The sequence below is a fragment of the Xenopus laevis genome, chromosome 1L (assembly GCF_017654675.1).
Source record: "Xenopus laevis strain J_2021 chromosome 1L, Xenopus_laevis_v10.1, whole genome shotgun sequence".
In the NCBI taxonomy this organism is placed as follows: Eukaryota; Metazoa; Chordata; class Amphibia; order Anura; family Pipidae; genus Xenopus; species Xenopus laevis.
In genome coordinates this window covers 164,357,558-164,370,164 of record NC_054371.1, presented here as the reverse complement: position 1 = coordinate 164,370,164, position 12,607 = coordinate 164,357,558, and the positions used below count along the sequence as shown (strand labels likewise).

The 12,607-nt window shown below is 41.0% G+C and overlaps 1 protein-coding gene across 1 annotated transcript; it reads left to right on the top strand.

Moving 5' to 3' along the window:
* Positions 1-3,785: 3,785 nt before the first annotated feature.
* pla2g1b.L (1 L homeolog) lies at positions 3,786-7,435 on the top strand. The gene is made up of 4 exons (XM_018226755.2): positions 3,786-3,890; positions 4,948-5,107; positions 6,233-6,354; positions 7,209-7,435. The coding sequence occupies exons 1-4, from the start codon at positions 3,857-3,859 to the stop codon at positions 7,325-7,327; spliced, it is 435 nt and encodes a 144-aa protein (XP_018082244.1). The 5' UTR covers positions 3,786-3,856; the 3' UTR covers positions 7,328-7,435.
* Positions 7,436-12,607: the final 5,172 nt, after the last annotated feature.

The window sequence follows — 12,607 nt, the reverse complement described above, 5'->3', positions numbered from 1 at the left end:
GTATACAGAAGTCAGAGCAAGTGCTGGACTGTTTGTGAGAAAACAACATTTTTGGTGCACCCCCCATTTATACAAACAAGCACATTTTTAGTGGTGCTGGCATCACATCACATAACATAAACACAGCTCTCCTTATCTTAAGTGTCCTAAGTCCCAGATATAGTCCATCTGACTTTTCATGATCTTTATCTATTCAATGAACATTCCAGTAGTCAGTCTGGATCCAATATCATACTTTAAGCTCTCCTGTTTTCTCATTACCATTTTTTTATTTCTTAAAGGAGAAGGAATAGTATTTTACAATTGGGGTGCCAAAAGTTAGGCACCCCCAAGTGACTATTTTTACTTATCTGACATCCCGGGCCGGTGCTCAGATCAGCAGAAAACCACACTGGCCAGGGTTTTTCTAGCGAGCACCATGGAGAGATCCTCTTCCTGCTTTACTGGTTTTCAAATTTTCCGGGGCAGACGCATGAGCAGTAAAGCGGACTAGACGATTTTTTTGTTAAAGTCCGGCTTTCCACTCTACTGCGCATGCAAAACTGCAAGAAGACCCAAAGAAGCTGGAAGAGGATCTCTCAGGTAAGTAAAAGTAGTCACTTGGGGGTGCCTAATTGTTGGCACCCCCAAATGTTAAATGCTATGCCTTCTCCTTTAATCTGTTACATTTAATAACATCTATATTTTTTCTTTACATAATATGTGCAAGTGCACACGTTGACTTAAATAACTGTTATCCTGGACCAGGCAGCAATCCTAGGGTTCTACCAATAGCTGCAACTGACTTGTGCCAAATGAATCAATCAGATGATTTTATTGACTCTTTGCTCTGGAACTGAGGCAATACATATGCAAAGGGGGAAACCATGTGCCACAACTTTTGAGTTCATTTGGTGCATTGCATGAAAGTTTCAGTGGAGGTGCCTATAATTATACTTGATAAAAAATGCTGCCTTGTGGGTGAAAAAAAAATTAAAAATGTTGCACTTTATGGTGTCTGCAAAGACACAATAGAGGAATCATCTATAACAGGGGTCCCCAACCTTTTTTACCCATGAGCCTCTTTCAAAAGTAAACAGAGTTAGGGAACAACACATGCCAAACCAAAACTTGCCTCCAGGTCAGGAATTCAAAAATAACCATCTGCTTTGAGGCCACTGGAAGCAACATTCAAGGGGTTGTTGAACAACCTGCTCAAGAACCTTCTTGTTGGGGATCTATGATCTATAATATACTGAAATTTAAATAAAACCCTTTTAAACCCATTTGAAGAGTTTGGTTGATGTCCAGTATATTAATGGAACAACCAGAGCCACCATCTGGGGGTACATGGTGTACTCCAGTCAAGGGAGGCACAAAGGTGCAAATAGCAGGCTGTGAATGTTTAGGGCATGTAGGAGTGGGTGCAGTTTGTGTTCTCCATTTAGGTCATCAGTCTTCATACAGATATTTTATTCCATTAATAACATTAGCATTCAGCATAATGTTTTCTTCTCCTTGAGGTCTTATCCTCATTTTTCTTTAATGCCTTTATCTGATCTTTTAGCAAACATATGTGCTGTTCTCTCCTACTTTCAACCATGTGCCACTGTCACTTACTTTAGCTCCAACGTTTTCTTAACCTGCTATGTGCCATTCTCTTTCTATCCCTCTCCCTCACTTCAGCACCCCAAAGTGGTGGTTCACCATTCATTTAACTTTTAGTATATTATAGAATGACAACTTTTCAACTGCCTTTTTGGCCTAGCTCAGCATCATAGATGGACAACTTAGACTGGCCTGCCAGTGTACGCAGATTTTCTGGTGGTTCCTGGTCTGGGTGGGCCCTTCCTCTTTCTGGAGGACAATTTCTGCTTATGTTTGCATGTATTTATTAGGACTCTTTGATGGGGTTAAGTTAAAGACAGATAATAATTGTATTGTCACAGATAAGTAGGAGAATCCAGGGAGGCTACTAATTACATAAATAAGAGAGCAACACATAACCTGGGCTGCAAACAGCCCAGTCACAGAGGTTTGGACTGCATACTGCCTGTCTGTTTTGCTAGCCTCTGCAGAAAGGGAATGGAGTGTGTGTGTGCATTTATTAATTAAAGCACTGAAGAAAGGCCTGAGAAGATGGGATAAGTAGAGAGTAAAGCCTGGCACCAGTGATAACTAGAGAAGTTATTTCTCAGCCCTAACCCGACCTGTAGGTAAACCTTTGGGTTCTGCAGGTTTCAGACAAACCCACAAAACACTAGTGTGAATCTGTCTGATGCAGTAAAGAAGAAAAACTTCTGCTTACAAAAAAGAAGAAAAGAATAATCTGGAGTTTCTCTGCACTTTTGCACAGAACAACATCAGACGTCTTTCCTATTCAATTGTCCGGCTGGTCAGCAGAACTGTCCAGAAATGGCTCTCTAGTTTCAATGAAATTATTTGAACTGTTTAAAAACTGCTAGTATCTTAAAAAATAGAAAAAAAGTATCTAAATTGTAAATGTACTTACTTTTAGTATCAGTATTCCCATGCAGTTGCTTAGGAGATAGGAGATAAAGGAGGTAAATTAAGCCCTTAATTAATCTCCTTCAGCACACGCAACAAAATGTCCAAAGCTACATTCCTACAATAATGTAAATCTCTGTTGGTAAAACACACGCACTGTGTATTAAACCAAAGTTGCCTTGCGAGGCAACTATGGACTGCTATGTTATGCATCAGTATGAGAATGAAATTTAAAATGTCTGGGTGTAAGAGCCCTCTGTACAATATAGATCTAACTATTTGCCATCTGTTCCCATCTGCACAAGGCATCAAATTGTGCTGTTCCTGCCTGACTTCTCCTAGCAGGGCTGTTGTGCATTAAATAATCCTTTATTATTATATATATTAAAATACAGACGTTTTTTTCTAAAAAATACATAATTTCCCCATTGGATTGGCACTGGAAAATCACAAAATAAGAGACAGAGATTTGTCTGTTACTGAATTAAGTTAAGTACCTTAGTCGAGCAGACGGGGACATTCGCAGGGGACTTTTTTTTACTAGGACCAAGATCCTGAAATTGGGTAAGTCATCTGGAAATAGGATACAAAGGGGAACGCTGCTTTAGCTTGTAGGGCCTGTACAGGGCCGGCCTTAGGCCTATTGGACCAATTGGGCCCAATTGGGCCCCGCGCCTCTGGGGGCCCCGCACCAGAGGGCAGCACAGGTAATATTTCCCCCAGCACATGATGCTGCCTGGCCTGCCCCCAACTCCTCTCACTCTCTTACCTTGTCTGCCCCTTTCCTTTCTATTTTGTGCCTGTATGCCCTTATTTTCCTAAATACTTGGTGTGTCGGGAGCCAGCAAAACTTTGTCTAGGGGCCCCGCCAACATGGTCCCAATTGGGCCCCACATTTGATAGGACCAGCCCTGGGCCTGTACACAGTACAAATTTCTGCAATCACCCTTTGTGGACAATGACTAAACAGTATAGTGCTTACTGTTTCAAAACCTAAAGAATAACATTTATTATATTCTATTTTATCAGGTGTATATGGAATTAGGATGAGTAAGGTCACCCATTCCCTTTCATTTCTACCCTGAGAAGTCGCACAGACCATACAGAGGCCACCCCCTTCTGCTATGGGCCCTAGTGAGGGAGTGACCTTGAATCAAGAGCCATATCTCCATGTTTCTACATATAGATGCAAGGTCTGAGATGCAAATTGAGTTCAAGGCCCTTGTTCTCTTAATCATCACTAGCAAAGAGAGGAAAGGTGTACTTGGCAGCTAACTTCTCACAGAATTTCCTACCCCTGAAAACCAAAGGTCATATTTTCAGTATTTAAAGGATCAGCACCAGCGTTAAAGCCTTAACCTCTGCCATTATGATTTTCAAGGTCCTTGCTCTGCTGTTGGCAGGTAAATCCTGTCTGGTTAAGGAATTTTCATTTGCTTCTGCTCTTTGAAATACAAGCATTGTTTAGTGCAAGTGTGTATGTCAGAGAAGGGGAAAGTGAGGGAAAGTTCAGCAAGCTTTTGAGATTTATGAGGCATACATTTATATTGTTTGTGTATGTGTGTCAGAGGTCTGCAAGAACTATCTGCTAGCGCTAAAGAGGAGCAGAATACAGACTTTGTGGTACCCAAGGTTGTTTGTAATTGGGAATGGTCCTACCATTCCTCTGCCAATGTAGAGTTTCTACCAGTCTTTAAGGGGTTGAAAGACAGGTGAGTTGTCTGGTCCTCTGTAAAGTTGGTCCAAACAGACAGCAGTGTTTGGCAGGAAGGGTGAGTGATACCAAGTTTAGCAAATATATGGACATTAGCAATAGTAACACTTTATACCAAGTACAAGGACTGTGCTTGGGTTTTGTGAGCTGTAGTTTAACTGCATCTGGAGCGTGACTGTGAAATAAAGCCTTGAAGTTCTTATTTAAATGCTGCACCGTTCATATTGTTGCAATATAGATATTGTGTAATTTGGTTAACCAAATGAGCTACAGATATCGTAGAAAAAATATCTGTGAGAGTAACCACCTGGGCATATACTCTTCGAATGACTACTGTAGTTTTTTTTACTTCATGTAATCAGGAACCTTTATGTCTCAATGGGTAACATTTCTGCCATGAAGTGCTGGGGTCCTGAGTTCAATTCTTGCTTGGGCACTCTCTGCAAGGAGTTTGTATGTTGTCTGTGTGATTTTCTTCCAGTTACTGTTTTTTTTCCCAAACTCCAAAAATCTATGGGCAGGTTAAATGGCTTCTGATTAAATTGATCCTAGTGTGTAAGTGTGATATAGGCTTAAGAGTGTAAGCTCCAATGGGCAGGGACTGATGTGAATGATGTATAATCCATGTAAAGCTCTGCATCAATCGCTATATAAATTACATATAATATAATAATAAACCAAGGCACAGCAGCGACTGATACAGCTCTAACATAGATACAATAATTTCATTGCCTTGTATCATACAGTGTCTTCTGCCTTGGCTAGCATTAGTCCTCGGAACCTATGGCAGTTCCGCAACATGATCAAATGCAACATTCCAACCAGTGATCCTTACTTTGACTACAATGACTACGGATGCTACTGTGGAATAGGAGGCAGTGGGACTCCTGTGGATGCACTAGACCGGTAACTCGGGCAAAAGCCCATTTGATTTCAATATAAATAATTCTGCTAACTTTATCATTGCCACCTGGCAAGTATTTTACCAGCCCAATAGGTAAAAACAGTTTATTGAGATCAGTGTTATTAATAGCAAGGAAAGATAACAAGTATAGGAAGTTGATAAAATAATATATAAAGGCTAAAGAGGAAAATTAATGTTGAATTAGCCTGTACTATGATATAGATGTTCCAATTAGTTAGTTAATTGTTGTAGTTTTTGGATCTCTCTCTATACTTTCTACACATGAAAGCAAAATTGCTATCTGTAGTCAGGGTGACTGACACCCAACAACCAGAAAGCAGATCGAACCTGAGATTAGATTTTTAGTGTTGATGCTTTTATCAGTGGCATAACTACAGAGAATACAGACCATTTGCCCGCGGGAAGGGGGCGGTGAGATTGGGCCCACAGAAGTAGGAGAGAGCATTTAACAGGATCAGAACAGCATTATTGTGCATATTCCTTTTAGTGCCACTGCCGTCTAACAGTGGGAGGGATTTTCTTTTGGAAAATTATTGAGCATGTTGAGTTCACGTCAGATCACTGACAGAGCCTGATATTTTTAGCTTGTTGGGTACTTGCCTGGCTCAGTCACCATTCCCCCCTCCCCATGCTCCAAAAAATAAAGCCATGTTTAGTGGCTTCTATTGACTATAGTGGGGGAATGTGATGGGGTCTTTAGTTGGAAAGCTCCACTGGGGCAAAGACTGATTTGTATGAAGTGTAATCTCTGTAGCTGCGGAATAACTCAGTGCTATATAATAAAGAATAATAATAACAATGCTGCAGTTCTCACTATCATGCAAGGCTGAAGAAATACCAGTAACCTGGCTACCTCATTGTCTAACTGAATTGGGTTTAATGAGCATCAACAAAAATATTTGGTTGATTCAAGTGGTAGATTTTCAGAATATATTATGTGACTAATACTTATGAATACAGAAAAAAAGATGTTCGCATGTCAAAGCACTCTAATTAGCAAAACTATACAATATATGAGTTATCAGAAAAAGGATGATACTCTCTATGTTCAATGCTTCCTTCCTAGTTGTATCTGAAGAAATAGATGCCCTTTCTTTGCTTTGCAGATGCTGCCAAACCCATGACAAATGCTACTCCGACTCTAAAGGACACTGTAATGGCATCCTTGACAGCCCATACATTGAGCTCTATGACTACACTTGTTCTGGAACAACTGTCACTTGCTTATGTCAGTAATCTGCTTTTGTATAAGCACCATTTATTCATTGTGCAGCATAGTATTTGTTTGCTTTGTTTGCTTTGTCTCCACACTGGCCCATTTTTGGTTATGAGGCACAGAACCAGCATGGAGCCAGGGCATTAGAATGTTCACATAAGCAGGACCCTATAGCTAACTAGAATTTTATCCAGAAACCCATTATCCAGAATTACAGGAAGGCCATCTCCCAAAGACTTCAGTTTGATCAAATAATGAATTTTGAAAAAATATTAAATTTTTCTAATAATAAAACAGTACCTTGTACTTGGTCCCAGCTAAGATATCATTCATCCTTATTGAAGGCAAAACAATTTGGTTGAATTACTGTTTTTAAGTAGCCTTAAGGTATGGAGATCCAAATTACTGAAAGATCCTGCATCGGAAAATCCTAGGTCCGAGGTTTCTGGATAACAGGTCCAATACCTGTATAAGTTTTAGTTTCCCATTGTATTTGCATGTAACTAGAAAGAGGTGAAGGTATACAAACGAGGCAGGAGGGAATTACTAATGTAAGAATACAGACATCACAGGAGCTGAAAGTGTTATTCTAGAAAATCAATTCTAGGAAAGAGTGATGGGCTGTCCTTATTAGCGCAAATATTAGCTGAGTATTTGTGTCAGTAGTTTTTTGACCGGTGTATGGGCCCAAAATAAACACATCCACAATGGGTATCTGCTCAAGGCTGTGTCAGGTATACATATCATTGGCACTTAGGAAAAGAAGATAAAAAGACACACATACAGAGCTGCAGATACATATAGCAGTATCAAGCACTCTGCCTGCATCTGTATTTCTAACCGTGACTCCCTTTTTTCTTCCACAGCTAGTAACAACGCCTGTGAAAAGTTTATCTGCGATTGTGACAGAAACGCTGCCCTTTGCTTCTCTAGAGCTGGCTATAATTCAGCCAACAAGAACCTGGACAAGAATAGATACTGCTAAGGCCACATTCCTCATTGTGCTGACTTTATTCATACTTTCATACAGAGGACATGTAAAGAGAGTACTCTTATGCAGTCTAATGAACTATAATAAAGTCTCCTAAAGCTGTTTTATGATTGCTTGTTTTGGGGTGACTAGTTCCACATGCAGCCTTGTTGAGTAGATCGCATTGTATTTATTGGCTACAAATCTAAATAGCAATTGACATTTTACTGGATCCACATGGCGTGCATATAAAATACTATGGCATAAGCCTGTGACCATGAGCAAATCATGATCTAGAAGGCAAATATATTAGCAGCTGTTTCTATTACCAAAATAATTTACTGAAAATGGCTGCAACAAAATGGCTAGTGGAACATTCCACATAGAAAGTACCATGAGAAGGAGGTGGTAAATTTAAACCGATTTGAGATGTAAATTGTATTGGTGAGGACCTGAATAAATGCCTTAAAGGAACAGTAACACCAAAAAATGAATTGTAAAGTCATTAACATATCATATAGTGTTAGCATGCACTGGTAAAAGCTGTGTGTTTGCTTCACTACTATAGTCAGGGGTGTTTCTGCCATGAGGCAAAGTGAGTACCTTGCCTCAGGCGGCATCTCCCCAGAAGTTACAAGGGGAGGCAAAAAGCAGCTCCTTGTAACTTTAAGCGTTGAATTCGGCTTTTTTATCGCAGAGAGCGCAATATTGCTCTCTGCGCTAGCGATGTGCCCACCCATGGACTCCCGTCGGCTATTTTAAGGTAAGCACGACGGGCAAGCTGCCTTTTAAACGCGGCCTCAGGTGGCAAAACAGCCTGGAGCGCGCCTGAATATAGTTTATATAAATAAGCTGCCATGTAGCCATGAGGGCAGTCATTCAAGCTGGAAAAAAAGGAGAAAGGGCACAGGTTACAAAGCAGATAACATACTGTATAAGCCTTGTCCAATATTATATATATTATATATAATTCTGCTATGTAACCTGTGCCTTTTTTCATGGCAGCCCCCATGGCTACACAGCAGCCTGTTTATATAAACTATAGTAGTCTTTCTGAAGCAAGCACACAGCTTCTGAATAAAAAGCTAGATAACTTAAAAATCAAAAATAATAAACCATGGTGTACACCATATCAAGAGAAAACCACAGGATCCCGGCCTCAGCTCACGCTTCCACCAATAACAGCTGCCTTTCGTTTTGGGAGGAGCCCTCTGCTGCTCGGATGCTGCCAGGCCTTAAAGTGAGAGGACTAGGGAGAGAGTTCTGGGCAGGCAAGGGAACCAAACGACTACTGGAAGAACGGGGAACAAGGTGCCGTGGTCAAGGGACAGGCCGAGTCGATACCAAATGGGCAGCACAGTACAAAATCAGGAAACAAGAGGGTAGTTGAAGTCACAGGCCGTGTCAACAAACCAATAACGCAGTACAGAAGCAAGTTCCAAGAGAGTGGTCAGAAACAGGCAATGATCAGGACAGGCAGTTAAAGGAACAGTAACATAAAAAATTAAAGTGTTTTAAAGTAATAAAAATATAATGCAGTGTTGCCCTGCACTGTTAAAACTGCTGTGTTTGCTGCAGAAACACTACAATTGTTTATATAAACAAGTTGCTGTGTAGCAAAGGGAGCAGCCATTCAAAGGAGAAAAGGCTCAGGTTACACAGTAGTACATGATATTTTCATTACATTCAAACACTTTCATTTTTTGGTGTTACTGTTCCTTTAACTGGACAGGGTCAGGGACAGGCAAGGGCAAGAACAGGCTAATCAGACTTAGAAAACACACCCAGGAACTATTGCAAATAGACCTACATTGGGCAACGTGCAATTGGGCGCCAGCCCTTTAAATATTCAAACTTCGCTCCAATGATGACGTCAAACCCAGAAGCATCGTCACGCAGAGGAAGAGAGGGCTGTGGGCATCCCCGCCGCACCACATGACCTGGTACCCTTACACCAATTATAAATTATCTCAGAATATTACTCTCTACATCATGCTGAAAGTTAACACACAAGACAGCAGTCATCCAGCAAACACTATAAATATTCTTCTAAGGGGTGCAGGGGCGCTTCGCCAATGAGGCGAGTTGAGGTTGTCGCCTCAGGCAGCAGCGCCCCATTAGGTGCCAGGGGCTGCAAAAATGCTGTTCCTGGTACTTTAAGTTAAGAGCCAAGTTTCTGGTTTTCAAACTGGAAAATCGGCTCTTCTAGCGCGGAGAGAGCAGTTAGGCTCTCTGCACTAGCATACTGGCCCTCTCTGCTGCCCTTGTGGACCCCCCTGGACCCCCTCAGGCAAAAAAAGGTAAGCACATGGGGGAGGGTGGGCGGCAGCAACTGCTGCTGCCTCAGGTGGCAGAGGGGCCAGGATCGCCCTTGAAGGGGTGCATGCAAGAATGTGTTCACCTTCATATACAATACCTTATATCTTAAAGTGGAGAAATAGCAGCACTCACATCTCATAAAAATAAAACCACCTTAATTATTTCATACGGCAACTTCAGCAACATTTCGGACCTTCCAGGTCCTTTTTTCAAGCTGACAAAGTATCAATTCTGAACAAGCTTCCTTATATACCCATATAACACATTTCCTCCTAGTGGTACAAATATAGAACTATAAATATTAAAATACATAGTACAGGGTTCCATCAACAGTCATAACATTATACCAGTGCAACCAAATAATTATCTCAATATTTTTATGCATATTTTTAAATACACAATTTCACCATCCTGATTTGATAATGAGAAGCCTACTTGGTGTTACTGTTCCACTTGCCCATGCAGACTCTTTGTTGACCACTACAGGATAAAACATAAGAACAACAATTAAAATGATTAAAAACAACTGAGCCATATCCATATCATACTGGGCCAATTCATATTCCTTATTAAGACCCCCAAGCATTAAATTCCCCAATTTTTTCATCCAGCTTATTTTCACATTTCAGCCGCTGTTTTACCCTATCTCCACCCCTCCTGGGTCTGGGGACCTGCTGAGTTACCTGGACTCGTAACTGGGCGACAGTACGACCTGCATCACTAAAATGACTGGCAGTCGTATTTTGTCTCACTTTCTTCTAATATCAGATATGTGTTCCCCTTTTCTGTCTTTTAGCTGTCTAGTTGTCTGGTCTGTGTACATAAGCCCACACAGGGCATTTTATAGCATATACTACAAAGGTAGTATAAGTACAAGTGTGGTATCCCTTTATTTTTGTTGGATTCTATGCCAATTTTTTTTTTTTTTTTAAAGTTTTTATTTATTAAGAACAGCTGGCAGTACATCAAATGACAAGTAACAGAAAAGTACAAAGGTTGCACAGCGACACAATATCACACGTGACACTATACAGCATAAGTTACCACATTCCTTGTAATGTACAATGCTCACACATTTCCGGAAACCATAGGGTATATGTCTATCCATTGACCCCATACTTTGTCAAACTTCTCAGGGTGACCACGGGCTTCATACGTAAGCTTTATTACCGGAAGCATATGATTCACCATGTTAAGCCATTGGTTAATTGAGGGAGGCATAGGTTGAATCCAGTGCATAATAATGACCTTCCTTGCATAAAATAACAGGGATCTATACATTATTCTAGTACCGCTTTTAGGAACTAGCTCATCTATTGCCCCCAGAAGGCAGGCTTCAGGGGAGACTACTTGGGGAAGGGCTAAAGTATCACTAAGCAAACCAACCACTCTTTTCCAGAACTGGAGTATTCTTGGGCACTCCCACAACATATGAATAAAATCTGCATTAGCCTGAGCACATCGGGGACATGCCGAAGACTTATCAGGAAAGATCCTACTCAGCCTAAGAGGGGAATAGTAATAGAAATGCAATATTTTAAAACTAATCAGCCTGTCTTTCGTTGAGATAAGGTAATTATAGGCTTTGTCAGTAGCCTCATCCCACACATCATCAGTTATCGTAGGTAGAACTCTCTGCCATTTCCGCTGGGCTACTTGGAAGGGAGTACTCCCCGCCTCCATTAAATTCCTGTAAAGGCATGATACCAATTTGCGCGGGTTCTCCGCATGTAATGTACTGGAAACATCAAATTTGTGAAAGGAGGGTATATACCCATCAAACTGAGCTTTAAAGGCATGCTTTAATTGCAAGTATCTGAAGGGGTTGATTATTGTGTCAGGACATAACTCTTGCAATTGGGGGAGAGTGACAAAGACCCCATCTTTCAGGATGTCTCCGAGTTTTTTGATCCGTCTAGTGGGCCAGTACAAAAAATCAGTGAGGTAGCGGAGATGCGGGAGATTGGAATTTCCCCACAGTGGATGCCAATTTTTTTTAGATTGATTTGGAACTGACTCAATTCTTTAGAACAATTAAATTGAAAGCTCATTTTGGGACATTAGAGAATATACAGGACTATTCAGGTAATACCATTGATCAACATGAGAATATGCTCACCCTATCTATGTTTGATTTAAGATTAAAGAGTAATTAGACCCCTGCGAAAACACATAATGGTATTGACACACATATATATGTATGGTGAAGAAGGAGACAAATGACTGAGTTTTTATTTTTATAAGATGGGAGTGCTGCTATTTCTCCACTTTAACATACTGAAAGTTAACTCAATGGTGAACAACCCCTTTCAATATTCTATTGGCCTTACCTACATATATAAGGCAACATGTATGGTTAATCATTTATACAAAAAAAGTTGAATGGCACTCATAATGTCACTGAATCATATATTTATATTGACACATATACATGAGTAGGGGACCTTTTTATCACATTATGTTCCAGATTTCTTAATACTTACCTGTACCAAATATGCATGGCTGTGAAAAGTCTATATCAAAGAGAAAATGGGTTATTGTGGCCCACTATTTTTATTAGTGTAAAACCCCTATGCCTACGTGCAGGGCAGCCATCAGGGGGGGAGAGTTGTAGGGGGCCTGAGGGTAAGGGGGGCCCAGCCACGCCACACTTACTTGATTAGCCGGGCCCCCCATCTTTCTGAGAGCTGCTGACTTCGGGAAGGCATGGACGTTTAAGGGGCCCTGGCTACCAATTTTCTCATAATGTGGGGGGGGCCCTGGCCACCAATTTTGGCCACCAATTTTTTTTCTCATGTGGGGTCCAAGCCACCAATATTTTTTAATGGGGGGGCCCTGGCCACAAATTTTTTTTATGGGGGGCCCTGACCACCAATATCTTTTTATTAACATGTGGGAACCCTAGCCACCAATATTTTTTTGTTTTTTTACTGTGTGGTGGGGGCAGACCTGTGGGGTGGGGAGGGCAGACCTGTA

Coding starts and splice junctions, on each gene's coding strand:
- pla2g1b.L (XM_018226755.2), top strand. CDS start 3,857: ATGATTTTCAAGGTCCTTGCTCTGCTGTTGGCAG. Junction 3,891..4,947: donor CCTTGCTCTGCTGTTGGCAG/GTAAATCCTGTC, acceptor TGTATCATACAG/TGTCTTCTGCCTTGGCTAGC. Junction 6,355..7,208: donor AACAACTGTCACTTGCTTAT/GTCAGTAATCTG, acceptor TTTCTTCCACAG/CTAGTAACAACGCCTGTGAA.